The sequence below is a fragment of the Dendropsophus ebraccatus genome, chromosome 12 (assembly GCF_027789765.1).
Source record: "Dendropsophus ebraccatus isolate aDenEbr1 chromosome 12, aDenEbr1.pat, whole genome shotgun sequence".
Classification (NCBI taxonomy): domain Eukaryota; kingdom Metazoa; phylum Chordata; class Amphibia; order Anura; family Hylidae; genus Dendropsophus; species Dendropsophus ebraccatus.
In genome coordinates this window covers 87,971,698-87,995,416 of record NC_091465.1, presented here as the reverse complement: position 1 = coordinate 87,995,416, position 23,719 = coordinate 87,971,698, and the positions used below count along the sequence as shown (strand labels likewise).

Below are 23,719 nucleotides of genomic sequence, written 5' to 3'. Positions count from 1 at the left end.
CAATCGGCTATACACAACAGGTAAGTACTGGACCCCAGAGGAGAAAACAGCAAAACCCACTATACACAACAGGTAAGTGCTGGACCCCCAGAGGAGCAGGAAACTACACAATCCACTATACAAAACTGATACGTACTGGACCCCCAGAGGAGGAAACAGCACAATCCACTATACAAAACAGGTAAGTACAGGACCCCAGAGGAGGAAGGAGCACAATCTGCTATAAACAACAGGTAAGTACTGGACCCCCTGGAGGAAGCATATCCCAATGAATGAAAAAAAATCAGCAATTTATATTTCCTGCAGATTCCTACAAAGCGGGACACTCAGCAAACCTGTGGTAAAGCTATATCTCCCATCATGCTGCAGGACTGCAACAGCTAGGCAATCACAGATGCAAAACTATGACTCCCATCATACACTGAAAGCAAATGCAGATTCACATGTAGTTTTGGAACAGCTGAAGAGTCACTGGAAAACTACAACTCCATTATCCTCTGATAGCAGCAGGATTTCAAGGCATGATGGGGGTCAGAGAACAGTCTGGCGGCATAATCAGACACTCACCGGACAGTTGACTGGTACAGGAGGTCCTCTCTCTTGCGGTAATTCTCCATGTGAGAGTAGTTGGTTGAGAACATGGCATCGAAAGTAAAGATCTTCTGTTTGATGGTTCCTCCATCCGTCACCTGAACAGAGAGAACACAAGAGGTGAGACGCCGGCAGTATATACACTGCACCATAATAATTCATGGGTGGTGTATGGTGTATACAGGGTCCCAGACCGCCAACCACCACTGTGATGAGCAGTATACAGAGGGCCTATATCCTCCCTACCACCACTGTGATGAGCAGTATACAGAGGGCCTATATCCTCCCTACCACCACTGTGATGAGCAGTATACAGAGGGCCTATATCCTCCCTACCACCACTGTGATGAGCAGTATACAGAGGGCCTATATCCTCCCTACCACCACTGTGATAAGCAGTATACAGAGGGCGGCTGTGCAGGGGTAGTATACAGACCTATATCCTCCCTACCACCACTATGATGAGCAGTATACAGAGGGCGGCTGTGCAGGGATAGTATACAGACCTATATCCTCCCTACCACCACTATGATGAGCAGTATACAGAGGGCGGCTGTGCAGGGGTAGTATACAGACCTATATCCTCCCTACCACCACTATGATGAGCAGTATACAGAGGGCGGCTGTGCAGGGGTAGTATACAGACCTATATCCTCCCTACCACCACTATGATGAGCAGTATACAGAGGGCCGCTGTGCAGGGGTAGTATACAGACCTATATCCTCCCTACCCCCACTATGATGAGCAGTATACAGAGGGCCGCTGTGCAGGGGTAGTATACAGACCTATATCCTACCCCCATTATGATGAGCAGTATACAGAGGGCCGCTGTGCAGGGGTAGTATACAGACCTATATCCTCCCTACCCCCACTATGATGAGCAGTATACAGAGGGCCGCTGTGCAGGGGTAGTATACAGACCTATATCCTCCCTACCACCACTATAATGCAGAATGTCATTGTGAGCTATGGATGACTTAGCACAGAGTAGAATATAGGGGGCGCTACTGAGAAAGAGTCTGACTCATAAATGTCAGGTTGAGCATCCTTCCCATAGATATACCTCAGTAGTAGGGTCATGTGACCACCCACAGCAGCGCAGGTGATTTAAGCATGCGTGGAGGAGGGCTGTATGTGCCCCTGAAGGACAATCTCCATTGCTGCCAGATAGTAAAAGCTGCGACTACGTCTAATATTCCCAGGTCTGATTTCCCACAGACATTAAAGGTCATTTAAATAACCACAAACTCCGCAGGAGCCGAGCGCCCTTCATCTACAGGAGACGCCTCCATTTGGCCGCTATCTCTATAAACAGGATTTGGCTCATTTTCTGCTTTTTGGAAATCCTGTTTCTGCACTTGTTCCCCTCGCAGCCAGGAGTCACCGAGACTGCGGATTACATAATGGCCGGGAGCCCCCCTCCCCCTGGCATCCCCCCCCACCCCATCCTGGCAGTGGATGGGGTAGTGACTGAGCATGTGTGTCCTCCAGCACTCAGCACATTAGGTGGATGGGGACAGTGACTGAGCATGTGTGTCCTCCAGCACATTAGGTGGATGAGGACAGTGACTGAGCATGTGTGTCCTCCAGCACTCGGCACATTAGGTGGATGGGGACAGTGACTGAGCATGTGTGTCCTCCAGCACATTAGGTGGATGAGGACAGTGACTGAGCATGTGTGTCCTCCAGCACTCGGCACATTAGGTGGATGGGGACAGTGACTGAGCATGTGTGTCCTCCAGCACTCAGCACATTACGTGGATGGGGACAGTGACTGAGCATGTGTGTCCTCCAGCACATTAGGTGGATGAGGACAGTGACTGAGCATGTGTGTCCTCCAGCTCTCAGCACATTAGGTAGATGGGACAGTGACTGAGCATGTGTGTCCTCCAGCACTCAGCACATTAGGTGGAGGGGACAGTGACTGAGCATGTGTGTCCTCCAGCACTCAGCACATTAGGTGGATGGGGACAGTGACTGAGCATGTGTGTCCTCCAGCACTCAGCACATCAGGTGGATGGGGACAGTGACTGAGCATGTGTGTCCTCCAGCACTCAGCACATTAGGTGGATGGGGACAGTGACTGAGCATGTGTGTCCTCCAGCACTCAGCACATCAGGTGGATGGGGACAGTGACTGAGCATGTGTGTCCTCCAGCACTCAGCACGTTAGATGGACATACACATAACATCAGATGGCGCTATACTTAAAGTAAAGTAAATGTCTTCACTGAATGAGTTACTGGCAGGTAAATAGGAAACTGTTATTTTCTGATCTATACAGTGAATATAATATTAATGGCGGCTAACCCCCTTTAAATCCTCTCTCAGCTCCTGTCTATACCATTTGTTACAATGTGTCGGCCCAGGTAATAGTTATCATTCTGGAGACCATATTGTCCATCTTGGAGATGATCACTTAGACTGGAGAGAACTGTAACAAACCCTCAGCTGTGAGAAGTATTAGATCTGTGCAGGTTTTCTGTTCGTGCAGGCAGTAAAGAGTTAACCCTGTACCTGTGGCCGGCTCGGAGGCACTCTGCACGACTGGTGAAGCGGACCTAATTCTCCATTACAGACACAGTTGTCGCTGGGCCCTCTGGTCAGTTCCTGAGCACCAATTGGTGAATTGAATGTTGGAGCTTTGTGATTCTCTGCTTCCAGCCCAGTGCACGGCCTCGGCCCTCATCCTCCAGCCCATCTTGTTGTATTAGTGTGGGGGCAGAGGGGCAGCGCAGGACTCCACATCACGTCAGGAGATTTCATCTGATGATGATCAGCTGCAGAAAATATCATTCCATCAAGTACTGGACAGAGCGGGCGACCGTGCTACAGCTGAATGATGGGCAGAGGGGAGGATGGACTATATGGACTGGGGAGGAAGAGCGGCACATGGCTGTGAGTGATGGCAGGCCACAGGCTGGGGAATACTGCTCTAGATGCTGCAGTCTGTGAGGCTTGTAGTCCTATAATGGGTGGAGATCAGGGGAGCGCTGCTCCGGAGGGTCTGTCCTCTCTTACATCCTCCGAGAATGAAACATTCAGCAACTTTCCAATAGACTCCAGGTTTCTGGTCTTCACCATTGTAAAGCTCTGCCTATTGTATGATGGTCTGTAACATTCAGGCCCTTGATCTGCTCGCTCACATTCTGGGTTTGTTACAGTGTATCAGTATAATGTGCATGTACAAGGAATTGGTCTGGAATTCAGGCCATTCCTACAGATCTAGAAGAGACAGAGAAGAACTCCATGATTCTCTCCCCCCCCCCCCCCTTATTTTTGCCCATATAATTTACATTCACCATCACTATTCCTTCCTGCAGTGTCATCTGTTTCATCCCAGCTCTGCTGCATCCATACATTTCATTACTGTATCTGAGTCATGTGACCTCTATTCAGACGCCATCTTGGCTTTCAGATTGCATACTGAATCCTCTCCCTTTTGAATATGCTCTTAACCCCATGATGCCCCAGTACAGCATCACGCTAGTACCATCTCTGCCTGCTAGAATAGTCTCTATATAAACATTCATTATAACTGTGACAGAAGATGTGTAATCATTATCAGTAACTAGTTGTTTCTGTCTCCCCCCCATGGAGAGCCTGTGTAGTACAGTCCATGTGGCTTCATCATACAGGGATGAGATGGTGAGAACATGAGGGTACAGAAACACATGTTCTTCCCAGGGGGTCACCTTGAGATCACATGACCAAGATGAAGTAAAGGATTCCAGCACTTTTCATTAAGAAAAGAACTGAATGAGGTAAAACTAAATGAAAAGGAAAAATATAATAATAATTATAATAATAATTATTATTATTATTAATAATAATAATAATAATAATAATAATAATAATAATAATAATATTAATAACATATAGCTACAGATTTAATAATAATAATAATAATAATAATATTATTAAAAAATTAATAATAAAAATAATAAAAAATATAAAAAAAAATATTAAAAATTAATAATAACAATAATAAAAAAAATCTGGGAGTGCTTCTTTAAGGGTGCCTTCACACACACCCAATCCACTGCGGATCCAGGCTCCAGCTTGGGGGGTTCCCGATGTCTGCTCGTACCGCTCAGCCAATCGGTACGCTGAGCGTCCAGAGATCACCTCCTAAATATCATGGACAATAAGTAGTCCTCTCCATTATGTGCATGTGCTCAGCAGTCCTGGATATGTATGGGAAGCAGAAAACTCCGCCCACCAGCTGCTCATTGGCAGTTATCTATCCATGCTGTGTATAGGCAGTCACCTGTCCCTCACCTGTCATTCTCCTGCATATTAGGAGAACGGATGAACAGAATGATGGAAGTAATACACCGATCTGGATTGCAGGACATCTCAGTACATGGTGTGTTTGTGTGTGTGTGTGTGTGTGTGTGTGGGGGGGGGGGGGGGGTACTTTACATTCTCCATAAGTCTGGGGTGATTCTTTAGCTCCTTTGGCCATCCAGCATGCACACTGGTCGATGTGAGCTCTGCGATGCCCAGAGGCCTCTATTTCCTGAGCTGTGTGTCAGGCGCGATGAGTTATGGAGCGGGGATGGTACTTAGTGGATCTACAGGAACAGGGTTAGCAATAAAGAAACCAGTTCCTGAAGTTGAGTTTATTATGACAGTATAAATCTCTCCGGCAGCCATAAAGCAGCTCCCGGTTCACATTACCCGGCACTGTCCGCTGATTCCGCCACTGTCCCCAGCTCCTTCAATGCTATTTTGCAAACTCTTAGCTCCAAAGGTTTAATAGGTTTTAAGCGTTCTCCGAAGACCTCGTGGTTTCGGCGCTGTCTGCCACCGTATAGTAACCAAATGAGACAAGGCAATTTATGACACCAGCTGTCTCTGTCAAAACTCCAGCTCCCAAATAGGCTTTAGGAGAGCAAATTATCACTCACGGCAGCCTTTGTGCGACATTCAGCCGCGACGCGGCGTGGCGAAGAGCTGTAAAGGGAGGAAGGGGCTTATAATAGGAGGTGTCCCCGGCTTCTTCTGAGACGTGAAAAGGTCAAAGAATGACTGGAAATGGCCACTTGTCAGGGATGGGTTTTATAGCGCTGGTGATAAATAATAGATGTCACCTTCTGCAGCCTCAGGGGCCAATTCCACATCCTAACACATCTCCTTGACTACACAGCGATCCTTCATCTGGTAATTCCAACTCTCCGCGCTCTTCCTGGTGTCACCTCGATGGATTCTCACCTTGTTTTCTTCGGGTTTTAAGATGTAAAATGTGGTTTGCACTTGGTTCTTTATTCACACCTGTGAGATCCCTGTCCGCCAGCTATGATGGAATTATCCTGGTTGGGATACTAATGACTGCCATCTCCTGCCCTGGGACCGTCCTCACCGGGGTCACCGCAGTCACAATGCCCCCATCCGCCCGCCAGCCCATATCATTTACATCCTGATTCATACCAGAGCTCCCGGCTGTCAGCAATATAATGATCCCCTCAAGTCATCTCCCCGCAGAATGGGATGGAAATGTAAGCTTTTCATTGTGACAGCTCCAGTTTACTGCTGTGAGTTGTGTCCAACACCAAAGATCTGGAGCCTCAGTGTGTTGCTTATTGGAATAAAGAAAAGATAAGGATGTCAGGACGAGAGACCCCTGACAAGCACACCATCGCAGTGCCATGTCAGTCTAGTGTGGGGCTTGATGAAGATAAATCGGATATCCAGTGTACGAAAACTCTGAGGGTCCCTGTCCAGGATCATGGTCTCTTGGTGGACCTGTCCAGGATCATCGGATCATGGTCTCTTGGTGGACCTGTTCAGTATCATGGTCTTTTGATGGACCTGTCCGGGATCATCGTCTCTTGGTGGACCTGTCCAGGATCATCGTCTGTTGGTGGACCTGTCCAGGATCATGGTCTCTTGGTGGACCTGTCCAGTATCATGGTCTCTTGGTGGACCTGTCCAGTATCATGGTCTCTTGGTGGACCTGTCCAATATCATGGTCTTTTGATGGACCTGTCCGGGATCATCGTCTCTTGCTGGACCTGTCCAGGATCATCGCCTCTTGGTGGACCTGTCCAGGATCATCGCCTCTTGGTGGACCTGTCCAGGATCATCGCCTCTTGGTGGACCTGTCCAGGATCATCGCCTCTTGGTGGACCTGTACAGGATCATCGTCTCTTGGTGGACATTCCAGGATCATCGCCTCTTGGTGGACCTGTCCAGGATTATCGCCTCTTGGTGGACCTGTCCAGGATCATCGCCTCTTGGTGGACCTGTACAGGATCATCGTCTCTTGGTGGACATTCCAGGATCATCGCCTCTTGGTGGACCTGTCCAGGATCATCGCCTCTTGGTGGACCTGTCCAGGATAATCGCCTCTTGGTGGACCTGTACAGGATCATCGTCTCTTGGTGGACATTCCAGGATCATCGCCTCTTGGTGGACCTGTCCAGGATCATCGCCTCTTGGTGGACCTGTACAGGATCATCGTCTCTTGGTGGACCTGTACAGGATCATCGCCTCTTTGTGGACCTGTCCAGGATAATCGCCTCTTGGTGGACCTGTCCAGGATAATCGCCTCTTGGTGGACCTGTCCAGGATCATCGCCTCTTGGTGGACCTGTACAGGATCATCGTCTCTTGGTGGACATTCCAGGATCATCGCCTCTTGGTGGACCTGTCCAGGATTATCGCCTCTTGGTGGACCTGTCCAGGATCATCGCCTCTTGGTGGACCTGTCCAGGATTATGGTCTCTTGGTGGCCTTGTCCTGCATTTCACAGGAAATCATTTGATGTGAAGGGGCATTGTGTAATACTTCACCTGGCCAGCAGTGGCGCTGTTGGGTAACTGCAACTACTCCCAGGTTTTAATATAACAACTGATCACTGGGGGTCTCAGCAAGGGAACATGTTGTGATCGGCTGATCATCAGTGGAGAACCCCTTTATCTTGATCAGGGCCCCTCTCTATTTTTATAAATCAGATGATTAATAAGTATTGTACTACACAACACAAAGCCGTCAGCCATAAAACAAACACTGTTGATGTGCATGGCACGCTAAATACAGTACAGAAGGGTAATAATAGAGAGATTATTATATTACTGGTTCCAGCACATGATAGGCCTTTCTCAATACCATCTGGATACTTTGCGTCTATTGATCTCCCAATGATCTGTGATCAGTTTCTATCCTTCATGTCGCTCCCCTATACAGTAGGTCCTGACTTTATGCAGTTCTGGGCCCCATATCTGTTTGAGTCCATTATTATTACAGCCCTGCAATGGGTCAATACCTAGCAGGAATACTCATCTGCTTGTACAAAATGTTCCTTTAACTCTAGTTTTGGATTGGGCCCTATGAGTTCCCCAACGCCAGTCCTTAGTGGTAGTCACCACTAGTGACTACTCACACTTATCCTTCATGGCCAATCTTTAGTTGTGGTCTCCACTTGTTAGCACCAACGCTCATTATTAATGGCCATTTCTTACAGGTGGTCTCCAATAGTGATCACTCACACTGATCTACCATGGCCAGTCATTCATGGTGGCCTCCAATAGTGACCACTCATCCTTCATGGCCAGTCCTTAGTGGTGGTTCCCACTAGTGACCACTTACATTTATCCTTCATGGCCAGTCCTTAGTGGTGGTCTCTGCTCGTGACCCCTCCCATTCATCTACCATGGCCAGTCCTTAGTGGTGGTCTACACTGGTGATCACTAACACTTTAATTTTCCATTTAACTCTCTTCGAGGCCCAGAAATCAAAATTACTTTCAATATCAATTCTCCCCACTAAACCTAAATCTAAGCTGAGACTTCCTGTTCTGTCTCTGATGATGATGAGGAGGAGGAGGAGGAAGATAATGATGTACAGATCACAGCATTACAGCGTCAGGTGACACAAGATCTCAGCTCCTCCCCTTGAACAAAGACCTCTTAGAAAATCAAAAAGCTCAGTGATATTTCCCATTTATTAGAATGGGACAGGTCCTGATCATTGTTGTCAATTGGCCTTGCCGTAAAGCATATCACTTAGTGCTGTTAAAAAACTGCTCAGGCAAGATGACCGCCCAATAACAATGTAAAATAAATGAAATAAAACAATTCCAAATAGAAAATACAAACAGATTAGACAAAAGAAAACCTGTTCCAGTATCTGTATCTAATCTGGGTGATACATCCCCCTTAAAGGAGAAGTCCAGCGAAAATTTTTATTAAAGTATTGTATTGCAACCCAAAAGTTACACAAATCCCCAATATACAGTTATTACGGGAAATGCTTATAAAGTGCTTTTTTTCACTGCACTTACTACTGCATCAAGGCTTCACTTCCTGGATAACATGGTGATGTCACTTCCTGGATAACATGGTGAGGTCACTTCCTGGATAACATGGTGATGTCACGACCCGACTCCCAGAGCTGTGTGGGCTGTGGCTGCTGGAGAGGATGATGGCAGGGGGACACTGAGGGACACAGGGCACTGGAGGGACACTAAGCATCCCTCTGCCATCATCCACTCCAGCAGCCACAGCCCGCACAGCTCTGGGAGTCGGGGCATCACCATGTTATCCAGGAAGTGACCTCACCATGTTATCCAGGAAGTGACATCACCATGTTATCCAGGAAGTGACCTCACCATGTTATCCAGGAAGTGAAGCCTTGATGCAGTAGTAAGTGCAGGGAAAAAAAGCACTTTATAAGCATTTCCTGTAAAAATTAAGTATTGGTAATTTGTATAACTTTTTGGGGGCAACACAATACTTTAATAAAAATGTTCACTGGACTTCTCCTTTAATATGGCCACACATTGTACACACATTGTCACACATTGTAATAATGTTAAAAAAAATTGGAAAAACCTGGCAAGCATTACTGCACTGTGTGAATAAGACCTCAGGCCTTGTGTACACTAAGGGTATATTCACACGAACGGGCTCGCAGTGAGATTCTCGCTGCCAGCTCGGCAGGTCCTGGCAGTTCCCATACACTACATACTTGCTGCGGTCAAAACGACAGCAGCGAGTATGTATTTCTGCCGCCCTTAACCCCTTCTGCTCCCGTCCGGCTCCCCCGCTGTAAGCATACTTTACCTGTCCTCGCTGCACGGGTCCAGCGTCCTGCTCTCCCGTCCGGCCAATCAGTGGCTGCGGCTGGGCAACACACTAATTGGCCGGACGGGAGAGCAGGACGCCGGACCCGTGCAGCGAGGACAGGTAATGTATGCTGCTTACAGCGGGGGAGCCGGGCGGGAGCAGAAGGGGTTAAGGGCGGCAGAATTACATACTCGCTGCGGTCGTTTAGACCGCAGCAAGTATGTAGTGTATGGGAACTGCCAGGACCTGCCGGGCTCGCAGCGAGAATCTCGCTGCGAGCCCGTTCGTGTGAATATACCCTAAAGCGGATTCTTGCGTCTAGTCACCCATCAGATCACAGCCGGTGCTGTCCATGTGTATAGCTGGATGTGTGACATGACAGCTGCACCTGCCAACAACTCCATCTTTCCTTTCAACTATAGGAAATTGGTTCCGTTTTCCAGTCCTATTGAGATCCAAAAATACCCTCTAACGCGCCGACACCGGTTACCAGGCAACAGCGCAGAAGCTGCTAAATGTACCCGATACTAAAGAGAAGTCAATGGCGATCTGGGCAGTGTATATACAGGCACAAGGGGTATTGTGCAAGTGTACAGTATATAGAGGGGTACAGTGTGTACAGTATATACAGAGGGTACAGTGTGCACAGTATATAGAGGGTACAGTGTGTACAGTATATAGAGGGGTACAGTGTGCACAGTATATACAGAGGGTACAGTGTGCACAGTATATAGAGGGGTACAGTGTGCACAGTATATAGAGGGGTACAGTGTGCACAGTATATACAGAGGGTACAGTGTGCACAGTATATAGAGGGGTACAGTGTGCACAGTATATAGAGGGGTACAGTGTGTACAGTATACAGAGGGGTACAGTGTGCACAGTATACAGAGGGGTACAGTGTGCACAGTATACGAGGGGTACAGTGTGCACAGTATACGAGGGGTACAGTGTGCACAGTATACGAGGGGTACAGTGTGCACAGTATACGAGGGGTACAGTGTGCACAGTATACAGAGGGTACAGTGTGCACAGTATACAGAGGGGTACAGTGTGCACAGTATATAGAGGGTACAGTGTGCACAGTATACAGAGGGTACAGTGTGCACAGTATACAGAGGGTACAGTGTGCACAGTATATAGAGGGTACAGTGTGCACAGTATATAGAGGGTACAGTGTGTACAGTATACAGGGGGTACAGTGTGCACAGTATATACAGAGGGTACAGTGTGCACAGTATATAGAGGGTACAGTGTGCACAGTATACAGAGGGTACAGTGTGCACAGTATATAGAGGGTACAGTGTGCACAGTATATAGAGGGTACAATGTGCACAGTATACAGAGGGTACAATGTGTACAGTATATAGAGGGTACAGTGTGTACAGTATACAGAGGGTACAGTGTGCACAGTATACAGAGGGGTACAGTGTGCACAGTATACGAGGGGTACAGTGTGCACAGCATACAGAGGGTACAGTGTGCACAGTATACGAGGGGTACAGTGTGTACAGTATACAGAGGGTACAGTGTGCACAGTATACGAGGGGTACAGTGTGTACAGTATACAGAGGGTACAGTGTGCACAGTATACAGAGGGGTACAGTGTGTACAGTATATAGAGGGTACAGTGTGCACAGTATACAGAGGGTACAGTGTGCACAGTATACAGAGGGGTACAGTGTGCACAGTATATAGAGGGTACAGTGTGCACAGTATACAGAGGGTACAGTGTGCACAGTATATAGAGGGTACAGTGTGCACAGTATATAGAGGGTACAGTGTGCACAGTATACAGAGGGTACAATGTGTACAGTATATAGAGGGTACAGTGTGTACAGTATACAGAGGGTACAATGTGTACAGTATATAGAGGGTACAGTGTGCACAGTATATAGAGGGTACAGTATGCACAGTATATAGAGGGTACAGTGTGTACAGCATACAGAGGGTACAGTGTGCACAGTATACGAGGGGTACAGTGTGCACAGTATACGAGGGGTACAGTGTGCACAGTATACGAGGGGTACAGTGTGCACAGTATACGAGGGGTACAGTGTGCACAGTATACAGAGGGTACAATGTGTACAGTATATAGAGGGTACAGTGTGCACAGTATATAGAGGGTACAGTGTGCACAGTATATAGAGGGTACAGTGTGTACAGTATATAGAGGGTACAGTGTGCACAGTATATAGAGGGTACAGTGTGCACAGTATACAGAGGGTACAGTGTGCACAGTATATAGAGGGTACAGTGTGCACAGTATACAGAGGGGTACAGTGTGTACAGTATATAGAGGGTACAGTGTGCACAGTATACAGAGGGTACAGTGTGCACAGTATACAGAGGGTACAATGTGTACAGTATATACAGAGGGTACAGTGTGTTCAGTATATACAGGGTACCGTGTGCACAGTATACAGAGGGTACAGTGTGCACAGTATACAGAGGGTACAGTGTGTACAGTATATAGAGGGTACAGTGTGCACAGTATATAGAGGGTACAGTGTGCACAGAATACAGAGGGTACAGTGTGTACAGTATATACAGGGTACAGTGTGCACAGTATACAGAGGGTACATTATGCACAGTATGGATCAGTCCTATCCCCTATAGGTACAATCTATGTGTCCCAGCACATTGCTGTGTATGAGCAGGAGGCCTGATGTCACATATCTGGAGCACAGAGATGCCGCTTGCTCTTCCTGCCTGACATTTTGCAGCCCCATTACACAGTCCCATCCCCGGGTGATGTTCTGGGTATAATTGCGCCCGGCGCCAGCTGGATTCCAGATCTTTCCATATTTCAGAATACCTTTCAGCTTCTTTGTTACTCACAGAGTAGCGTATTCCACCCTCACAAACGCACATTAGCTGCTCATTCACTCGCTCTCTATTCAGCTGCGACAGCCTTTGGATTTGTGCCCGACTCTAAAGTCCTGTGATGTGATCTGCCCAGCAAAATTTGGGCAAGTGACATAAAATTTACACCGTGTGTATGGTAACAAATGCCAAGCCGTCCGCGGGATGCCGTGTGCTGAGAAACAGAATGTGCTGGGTGATAAATAGGAATAAAGGAGCCGAGAGGAGAGAAGGAAGGCTGCTCTATAGAGAGGGGCAGAGAGGAGGGAAGGAAGGCTGCTCTATAGAGAGGGGCAGAGAGGAGGGAAGGAAGGCTGCTCTATAGAGAGGGGCAGAGAGGAGGGAAGGAAGGAAGGCTGCTCTATAGAGAGGGGCAGAGAGGAGGGAAGGAAGGCTGCTCTATAGAGAGGGGCAGAGAGGAGGGAAGGAAGGCTGCTCTATAGAGAGGGGCAGAGAGGAGGGAAGGAAGGCTGCTCTATAGAGAGGGGCAGAGAGGAGGGAAGGAAGGCTGCTCTATAGAGAGGGGCAGAGAGGAGGGAAGGCTGCTCTATAGAGAGGGGCAGAGAGGAGGGAAGGAAGGCTGCTCTATAGAGAGGGGCAGAGAGGAGGGAAGGAAGGCTGCTCTATAGAGAGGGGCAGAGAGGAGGGAAGGCTGCTCTATAGAGAGGGGCAGAGAGGAGGGAAGGAAGGCTGCTCTATAGAGAGGGGCAGAGAGGAGGGAAGGAAGGCTGCTCTATAGAGAGGGGCAGAGAGGAGGGAAGGAAGGCTGCTCTATAGAGAGGGGCAGAGAGGAGGGAAGGAAGGCTGCTCTATAGAGAGGGGTAGAGAGGAGGGAAGGAAGGCTGCTCTATAGAGGGGGGGGGCAGAAAGGAGGGAAGGAAGGCTGCTCTATAGAGAGGGGTAGAGAGGAGGGAAGGAAGGCTGCTCTATAGAGAGGGGTAGAGAGGAGGGAAGGCTGCTCTATAGAGAGGGGCAGAGAGGAGGGAAGGAAGGCTGCTCTATAGAGAGGGGCAGAGAGGAGGGAAGGCTGCTCTATAGAGAGGGGCAGAGAGGAGGGAAGGAAGGCTGCTCTATAGAGGGGGGCAGAGAGGAGGGAAGGAAGGCTGCTCTATAGAGAGGGGAAGAGAGGAGGGAAGGCTATTCTATAGAGAGGGGCAGATAGGAGAGAAGGCTGCTCTATAGAGAGGGGCAGAGAGGAGGGAAGGAAGGCTGCTCTATAGAGAGGGGAAGAGAGGAGGGAAGGAAGGCTGCTCTATAGAGAGGGGAAGAGAGGAGGGAAGGAAGGCTGCTCTATAGAGAGGGGCAGAGAGGAGGGAAGGCTGCTCTATAGAGAGGGGCAGAGAGGAGGGAAGGCTGCTCTATAGAGAGGGGCAGAGAGGAGGGAAGGCTGCTCTATAGAGAGGGGCAGAGAGGAGGGAAGGCTGCTCTATAGAGAGGGGCAGAGAGGAGGGGAGGAAGGCTGCTCTATAGAGAGGGGCAGAAGGCTGCTCTATAGAGAGGGGCAGAGAGGAGGGAAGGAAGGCTGCTCTATAGAGAGGGGCAGAGAGGAGGGAAGGAAGGCTGCTCTATAGAGGGGGGCAGAGAGGAGGGAAGGAAGGCTGCTCTATAGAGAGGGGCAGAGAGGAGGGAAGGAAGGCTGCTCTATAGAGAGGGGCAGAGAGGAGGGAAGGCTGCTCTATAGAGAGGGGCAGAGAGGAGGGGAGGAAGGCTGCTCTATAGAGAGGGGCAGAGAGGAGGGAAGGAAGGCTGCTCTATAGAGAGGGGCAGAGAGGAGGGAAGGAAGGCTGCTCTATAGAGAGGGGCAGAGAGGAGGGAAGGAAGGCTGCTCTATAGAGAGGGGCAGAGAGGAGAGAAGGCTGCTCTATAGAGAGGGGCAGAGAGGAGGGAAGGAAGGCTGCTCTATAGAGAGGGGAAGAGAGGAGGGAAGGAAGGCTGCTCTATAGAGAGGGGCAGAGAGGAGGGAAGGAAGGCTGCTCTATAGAGAGGGGCAGAGAGGAGGGAAGGAAGGCTGCTCTATAGAGAGGGGAAGAGAGGAGGGAAGGAAGGCTGCTCTATAGAGAGGGGCAGAGAGGAGGGAAGGAAGGCTGCTCTATAGAGAGGGGCAGAGAGGAGGGAAGGCTGCTCTATAGAGAGGGGCAGAGAGGAGGGAAGGCTGCTCTATAGAGAGGGGCAGAGAGGAGGGAAGGCTGCTCTATAGAGGGGGGGCAGAAAGGAGGGAAGGAAGGCTGCTCTATAGAGAGGGGCAGAGAGGAGGGAAGGAAGGCTGCTCTATAGAGAGGGGCAGAGAGGAGGGAAGGAAGGCTGCTCTATATAGAGGGGCAGAGAGGAGAGAAGGCTGCTCTATAGAGAGGGGCAGAGAGGAGGGAAGGAAGGCTGCTCTATAGAGGGGGGGCAGAAAGGAGGGAAGGAAGGCTGCTCTATAGAGAGGGGCAGAGAGGAGGGAAGGAAGGCTGCTCTATAGAGAGGGGCAGAGAGGAGGGAAGGAAGGCTGCTCTATAGAGAGGGGCAGAGAGGAGGGAAGGAAGGCTGCTCTATAGAGAGGGGCAGAGAGGAGGGAAGGAAGGCTGCTTCATAGAGGGGCTGGGAGGAGGGAAGGCTATTCTATAGAGAGGGGCAGAGAGGAGGGAAGGCTGCTCTATAGAGTGCTGAGCGGCATCATCCAGTGTACAAGAATCGAAGCTAAGCTACACTAAATAATCCAAATACACATATATATGTGTTACATCCTGTATTATACTCCAGAGCTGCACTCACTATTCTGCTGGTGGGGTCACTGTGTACATACATTACTGAAGCTGAGTTACATCCTGTATTATGCTCCAGAGCTGCACTCACTATTCTGCTGGTGGGGTCACTGTGTACATACATTACTGATCCTGAGTTACATCCTGTATTATACTCCAGAGCTGCAGTCACTATTCTGCTGGTGGGGTCACTGTGTACATACATACATTACTGATCCTGAGTTACATCCTGTATTATATCCCAGAGCTGCACTCACTATTCTGCTGGTGGGGTCACTGTGTACATACATTACTGATCCTGAGTTACATCCTGTATTACATGCCAGAGCTGTATTTCCTGTGAGGTGATGTGAGGACGGGGATGAGTGGCTCGGGGTGCAGTATATATACCGTACAGTGACATCCTACATTCATTGATTTGACAATATTTATTTTATTACCCATTGACATTTATTGTGTATTGATCGAGGAGGCATCAACGGGCGGAAAACATGAAGAAGAGTTCAGTCCACAGGAGAATATGACAGGACAGGAGGACTCCACCATTACTATGAGAGGCTGGGGGTGATATATGACAGGACAGGAGGACTCCACCATTACTATGAGAGGCTGGGGGTGATATATGACAGGACAGGAGGACTCCACCATCACTATGAGAGGCTGGGGGTGATATATGACAGGACAGGAGGACTCCACCATTACTATGAGAGGCTGGGGGTGATATATCACGGGACAGGAGGACTCCACCATTACTATGAGAGGCTGGGGGTGATATATGATGGGACAGGAGGACTCCACCATTACTATGAGAGGCTGGGGGTGATATATGACAGGACAGGAGGACTCCACCATTACTATGAGAGGCTGGGGGTGATATATGACAGGACAGGAGGACTCCACCATTACTATGAGAGGCTGGGGGTGATATATGACAGGACAGGAGGACTCCACCATTACTATGAGAGGCTGGGGGTGATATATGATGGGACAGGAAGGCTCCACCATTACTATGAGAGGCTGGGGGTGATATATGATGGGACAGGAGGACTCCACCATTACTATGAGAGGCTGGGGGTAATATATGCTGGGGGTGATATATGACAGGACAGGAGGACTCCACCATTACTATGAGAAGGTAGGGGTGATATATGATGGGACAGGAGGACTCCACCATTACTATGAGAGGCTGGGGGTGATATATGACAGGACAGGAGGACTCCACCATTACTATGAGAGGCTGGGAGTGATATATGACAGGACAGGAGGACTCCACCATTACTATGAGAGGCTGGGGGTGATATATGACGGGACAGGAGGACTCCACCATTACTATGAGAGGCTGGGGGTGATATATGATGGGAGCAGGAGGACTCCACCATTACTATGAAAGGCTGGGGGTGATATATGATGGGGCTGGAGGACTCCACCATTACTATGAGAGGCTGGGGGTGATATATGATAGGGCAGGAGGACTCCACCATTACTATGAGAGGCTGGGGGTGATATATGATGGGGCAGGAGGACTCCACCATTACTATGAGAGGCTGGGGGTGATATATGCTGGGGGTGATATATGACAGGACAGGAGGACTCCACCATTACTATGAGAGGCTGGGGGTGATATATGACAGGACAGGAGGACTCCACCATTACTATGAGAGGCTGGGGGTGATATATGACAGGACAGGAGGACTCCACCATTACTATGAGAGGCTGGGGGTGATATATGATGGGGCAGGAGGACTCCACCATTACTATGAGAGGCTGGGAGTGAAATATGACAGGACAGGAGGACTCCACCATTACTATGAGAGGCTGGGAGTGAAATATGACAGGACAGGAGGACTCCACCATCACTATGAGAGGCTGGGGGTGATATATGACGGGACAGGAGGACTCCACCATCACTATGAGAGGCTGGGGGTGATATATGACGGGACAGGAGGACTCCTCCATTACTATGAGAGGCTGGGGGTGATATATGATGGGACAGGAGGACTCCACCATTACTATGAGAGGCTGGGAGTGATATATGATGGGACAGGAGGACTCCACCATTACTATGAGAGGCTGGGAGTGATATATGACAGGACAGGAGGACTCCACCATTACTATGAGAGGCTGGGGGTGATATATGATGGGGCAGGAGGACTCCACCATTACTATGAGAAGGTAGGGGTGATATATGATGGGACAGGAGGACTCCACCATTACTATGAGAGGCTGGGGGTGATATATGATAGGGCAGGAGGACTCCACCATTACTATGAGAGGCTGGGAGTGATATATGACAGGACAGGAGGACTCCACCATTACTATGAGAGGCTGGGGGTGATATATGACAGGACAGGAGGACTCCACCATCACTATGAGAGGCTGGGAGTGAAATATGACAGGACAGGAGGACTCCACTATGAATTACCAATCCCAGAATGGCCCGATGCTGATCCACCCGCCATGCTGTTGGCCATCAGGACAATGACGCTGGGACCCATGTGGTTTTTGAGTCATGTAGAGAATCTCTGTTGTGGAGACGTGGCTGCTCTTGATGTATTGCTATGGATGCTTTGTTGGTACCACCATGGCGGCATTACCGTTGCCGTCCAGTGATTCATGCCATTATACAGCACAGCTGGACCCCGCTATAACCTGGGCCGTACACTGACATGGTAATGTAGCCATGGAGTGTACACAGCTGGTAACACACGGTGGTCTTCTACCTCGGCGCCTCGTTGCCTTCTCTGCTATGATTCCGGTCGGGGCATGGCATATGTTCCAGTCGTGCCAGCAGACGTTTAGCACGGGTGCAGGGGGTGTAATCTGTGTGTGGGCGGAAAGACTTCACATCACTGGATCCATCCAGCCGAAAAGGCAAAAAAAAAATAAAAATCCTCGTCCAGAGATGTGGAGCGAAAAACCCAACGCTTCCCATTCAGGTTAAATTATTCATGGCATAACGTGGCAGAGATAATGAATCCATGTGCCCCCTCCCCAATATACCAGCCCCCCCCCCCCCCACCAGTCCAGAGTCAGCAGCATTGACAGAAATAGAAATTCAATACAGCGGGATGAGGCCATATGGGCGCCGTAAGTGGGTCAAGAGCTTCTTATCGGCCATCAGCTGCCGAAGAGGCGGCAAAGCGCTCCGATACGGAGACAAAGCGCCGGGCGGCCTTCAAGGCGGAATAGAAGCAGAAACAAAACATCAGCGTAGCGGGGTGGGCCGGCGGCCTCGCCGCACTCTCCTGGCTTGCTTTCTGCCTGACCTGCACCTTAAGCAATACCTTGGAATTACCGCCGCGGACAAATAAATATTACCGCAGCCAAGGTGGGAGCTTTTGTAGCGAGAAATGATGTGTAATTTTCAGAAATGTTAGCAGTGCATCAAATCATCAGGCTGTGTCAGGGCCGGAACGAGATGATGGATAGATAGGGAGCCGGCTGCACTCTGCCCGACAGGAGAGAAATCACAGCCGGCACTGCCGCCGCCAGAGGACCACATTGCCCCCCCCCCCCCCCAATGTCTTTTCATCTCTCTGTGTACAAAGAACGGAGATTTGCAGGGAATGGGGGGGGGGCACTATTATTAAAATGACACAATATATTCCGGCTTTGTAGTGCAATGTGCAGAAACATTTGCATTGTAATAATAAATGACTTTGGTTGCAAAGGGGTTAAAAGGAGCCGGAGAAAATATTGCAATATTGTGGAGTGATAGGCGAGAAACGGGACATGAATAAAGATGGAGGAGCGGGAGAGATAAAGTGAGGAGGGGGCTCCAATAGAAATATAATATACAGACAGTATCAGGAATCCCAGGGACACCGTATCAGCTGCCATTAACCCCACCGGGCCAGAGGCTGCAGCACCGGGACCGCTCCGGCATAGGAGAGGAACCCTCCTGGTGGGTCAGGGGTTAAACAGCAGCAGCCGGCAGTAATCACACCAGGGGGGGGGGTAAGCTCTACCGGAAGAGCAATATTAATGATAACTGGAAGCCACATAGATAAGGCTGAATGCAGAGAACGCTTCCATACATCACTGTTATAGGAACCGAGCAAACACATAATGCACCCCACTTATTATACACCATGAAGGCTGCACGGAACACCTTCCCGTATATAATAACAGCTGGGCTAAGTGTTCTGCCTGTCAATGGTGTAAACCGCCGCCACAAGGTCCTTCTATTATACTAGGATACCACGACCTAGAACCGGCTTACACATGCTATATAACACACAGAATAACAAACAAAAACATCACTGGGATATTATTCATCCAATACACAGAGTCTAGAACCGGCTTACACATGCTATGTAACACACACAGAATAACAAACATGTACATCACCGCAGCATTATTCACCTAATATATAGAGTCTAGAACTGGCTTACACATGCTATATAACACACAGAATAACAAACATGTACATCACCGCAGCATTATTCACCTAATGTATAGAGTCTAGAACCGGCTTACACATGCTATATAACACACAGAATAACAAACAAAAACATCACTGGGATATTATTCATCCAATACACAGAGTCTAGAACCGGCTTACACATGCTATATTATACACAGAATAACAAACAAAAACATCACCGGGATATTATTCATCCAATACACAAAGTCTAGAACCGGCTTACACATGATATATAAACACACACAGAATAACAAACATCTACATAACTGGAGTATTATTTACCCAATATACAGAGTCTAGAACCGGCTTACACATGCTATATGCAAAAGAACACTGCAGAGACACCACCACATGTCTCAACGTCAGTGAACTAGCCAGACCTTCCCTCCGGGAAGGAACAACCAAGCCAAAGGCGTTCTCCAGTTAAGGAAACCACCTCAGCAAGGTATCGATCCACAGACAGCTGTTTCGGGTTTTTTGCCCCTCATCAGTGTGGAGTAGGTTTCTGGCTAGTGGTAGCAATGACTAGTAAGTGCATGCAAAAGGACGCTGGTTGACCTCAGGGAGATCAACCAAAACACCGCAGAGACACCATCACGTGTCTCAAGTTGATTTCCCAGGGGGCAATGTTCTAGAATACACTGACGTTGAGACACGTGATGGTGTCTCTGCGGTGTTTTGGTTGATCTCCCTGAGGTCAACCAGCGTCCTTTTGCATGCACTTACTAGTCATTGCTCCCACTAGCCAGAAACCTACTCCACACTGATGAGGGGCAAAAAACCCGAAACAGCTGTCTGTGGATGGATACCTTGCTGAGGTGGTTTCCTTAACTGGAGAAGGCCTTTGGCTTGGTTGTTCCTTCCCGGAGGGAAGGTCTGGCTAGTTCACTGACGTTGATGGTGTCTCTGCAGTGTTCTTTTGCATATTTGCATATTTCCCAGGGGGCAATGTTCTAGAATACACTGACGTTGAGACACGTGATGGTGTCTCTGCGGTGTTTTGGTTGATCTCCCTGAGGTCAACCAGCGTCCTTTTGCATACACTTGCTATATAACACATAGAATAACAAACAACATGAACACCACTGGGATATTATTCATCCAATACACAGAGTCTAGAACTGGCTTACACATGCTATATAACACACAGAATAACAAACAAAAACATCACCGGGATATTATTCATCCAATACACAGAACCTAGAACCGGCTTACACATGCTATATAACACACAGAATAACAAACAAAACATCACTGGGGTATTATTAATCCAATACATAAAGTCTAAAACCGGTTTACACATTCTATATAAAGTGTCACATACAGTACACCCATCATAAGGGTGACGGAACCTACCGAATATCATATCGGGTTTTACATCAGATATACAGAGTCTAGGTAGTAGCACACACCCAACATGAATTACCAATCTGTTTAACGTGAACAACCGTCCGTTCCGTGACCCCGGGTCACGGAACAGCCGGTCTCTGCCCGGATCATCCCGGCCGGATGATGTTTCCGGCTGCAGCCGCTCGCTTCACTGTGTGAACTAACATGGTTTCCTACTGACGCAATTCATTAAATTGCGGCCGCAGAAATTCAGTTAAATTCGTTATTTGCGGCCCCGCATGGGATCCCAGCCGGAGCGTGTACAATGTGTATACGCTCCAGCCGGGATCCCATTGAAAATAAGGCATTGTTCCCCCCTGCATAAAGTACAACCGTTGTTGCCAATGGCAATAACGGCCGTACTTTTACGTAGTGTGAACATAGCCTAATAGAACAAAATAGTCTAGAACTTGCTCAACATATATCACACATACCAAAAAGCTGTATATAATGCATCAGTCATTGGCTTTACCAGGACGTGTTATAACACCACAGATTAATCTAGAACCCTGTTCACTATTCTGGTCTAATACATGTAGGATGGTATTAGATCTGTGTATTCTAGAGCTTGTCTAGTGTTCCGCTATATTACACCCATTTTGATGGCTTTACCAGATCCACTATCTAGAACTCACTAGGATCTTTTATATGATACATCAAGGATTGTATTACAATCTAAAGTCTAGAACTTGTTCAGCATTGTACTATAGCATGGGTCTCCAAACTGCGGCCCTCCAGCTGTTGCAATACTACATTTCCCATCATGCCTGGAGAGCCAAATCCAAAGCTTTAGCTGTCCGAGGCCGCAGTTTGGAGACCTATACACCTATGTTACTATATCTAGAACTTTGTAGCCTAGAACCCAGACAGCTGAGGGGTGACGTAGCAGATGGAGGGCGTCATCTCCTCGGTGCAGGCTCCTCACTATAGGAATGCAACGCTGCACATATACATAATACAGGCCATGCAACATTTATGAGGCCCCGGTATTCCTCTCATTATCCACCTGGGGGGGCCGCCACCCGACGAGAGGGAATTATTTATCCTCATCACATTAGCAAACAGAGGAAAGAGCTGAGCGATTATTAATAGCCGCCCCATAATACAAAACCCTTGTAGGATGGATTAGAATAAAATTAAAGAGAGATTAAAGGTAATTCTGGCATAAACCTATCTTCATATGTATAGAGGATAAGAAACACTTATCAGCCGCTTCTATTCAGGTCACTATCATCCATCCCTCCCGGAGACGTGAACAGCACAGAACAAGCAACAGCAGCGGCGGCACAGAACCCAGGAATACAATGTGCCACCATCCCGCAGGGCACTGAGGCCAGAGGAGAGGTTAAGGGTCCTCCATGGTGGTGGGATCAGCTCTATACCTCCTCCTCCCTGGTTTACACTGCAGCTCTATACCTCCCCCTCCCTGGTTTACAGTGCGGCTCTATACCTCCTCCCCCCTGGTTTACACTGCAGCTTTACACCTCCTTCTCCTCCCTGGTTTACACTGCGGCTGTATACCCCCTCCCTTGTTTACACTGCGGCTCTATACCTCCTCCTCCCTGGTTTACACTGCGGCTCTATACCTCTCCCTCCCTGGTTTACACTCCGGCTCTATACCTCCTCCTCCCTGGTTTACACCACAGCTCTATACCTCCTCCTACTCCCTAGTTTACACCACAGCTCCATACCTCCTCCTCCTCCCTGGTTTACACCACGGCTCTATACCCCCTCCTCCCCGTATTACACTGCGGCTCTATACCTCCTCCTCCCTGGTTTACACCACGGCTCTATACCCCCTCCTCCCCGTATTACACTGCGGCTCTATACCTCCTCCTCCCTGGTTTACACCGCGGCTCTATACCTCCTCTGTGGTTTACACTGCGGCTCTATACCTCCTCCTCCCTGGCTTACACCACAGCTCTATACCTCCTCCTCCCTGGCTTACACTCCAGCTCTATACCTCCTCCCCCCTGGTTTACACTCCAGCTCTATACCTCCTCCCCCCTGGTTTACACTGCTGCTCTATACCTCCCCCTCCCTGGCTTACACCACAGCTCTATACCTCCCCCTCCCTGGCTTACACCACAGCTCTATACCTCCTCCCCCCTGGTTTACACCACAGCTCTATACCTCCTCCCCCCTGGTTTACACTGCTGCTCTATACCTCCTCCTCCCTGGTTTACACTGCTGCTCTATACCTCCTCCTCCCTAGTTTACACTGCGGCTCTATACCTCCTCCTCCCTGGTTTACACTGCGGCTCTATACCTCCTCCTCCCTGGCTTACACCACAGCTCTATACCTCCTCCCCCCTGGTTTACACTGCTGCTCTATACCTCCTCCTCCCTGGTTTACACTGCTGCTCTATACCTCCTCCTCCCTGGTTTACACTGCGGCTGTATACCTCCTCCTCCTCCCTGGTTTACACTCCAGCTCCATACCTCCACTGTGGTTTACACTGCGGCTCTATACCTCCTCCTCCCTGGTTTACACCATAGCTCCATACCTCCTCCTCCTCCCTGGTTTACACTGCGGCTGTATACCTCCTCCTCCCTGGTTTACACTGCGGCTGTATACCTCCTCCTCCTCCCTGGTTTACACTCCAGCTCCATACCTCCTCTGTGGTTTACACT

At 49.0% G+C, this 23,719-nt stretch overlaps 1 protein-coding gene across 4 annotated transcripts in view; it reads right to left on the bottom strand.

The window, feature by feature from the left end:
* IGSF21 (immunoglobin superfamily member 21) overlaps positions 1-23,719 on the bottom strand; it is a 426,683-nt gene that overhangs the window by 253,769 nt on the left and 149,195 nt on the right. For all 4 annotated transcript variants that reach the window (XM_069947004.1, XM_069947001.1, XM_069947003.1 and 1 more), the window contains one exon: positions 568-689. In XM_069947004.1, coding sequence (XP_069803105.1) covers positions 568-689 — 122 coding nt within the window. The remainder of the gene's footprint in view (positions 1-567; positions 690-23,719) is intronic.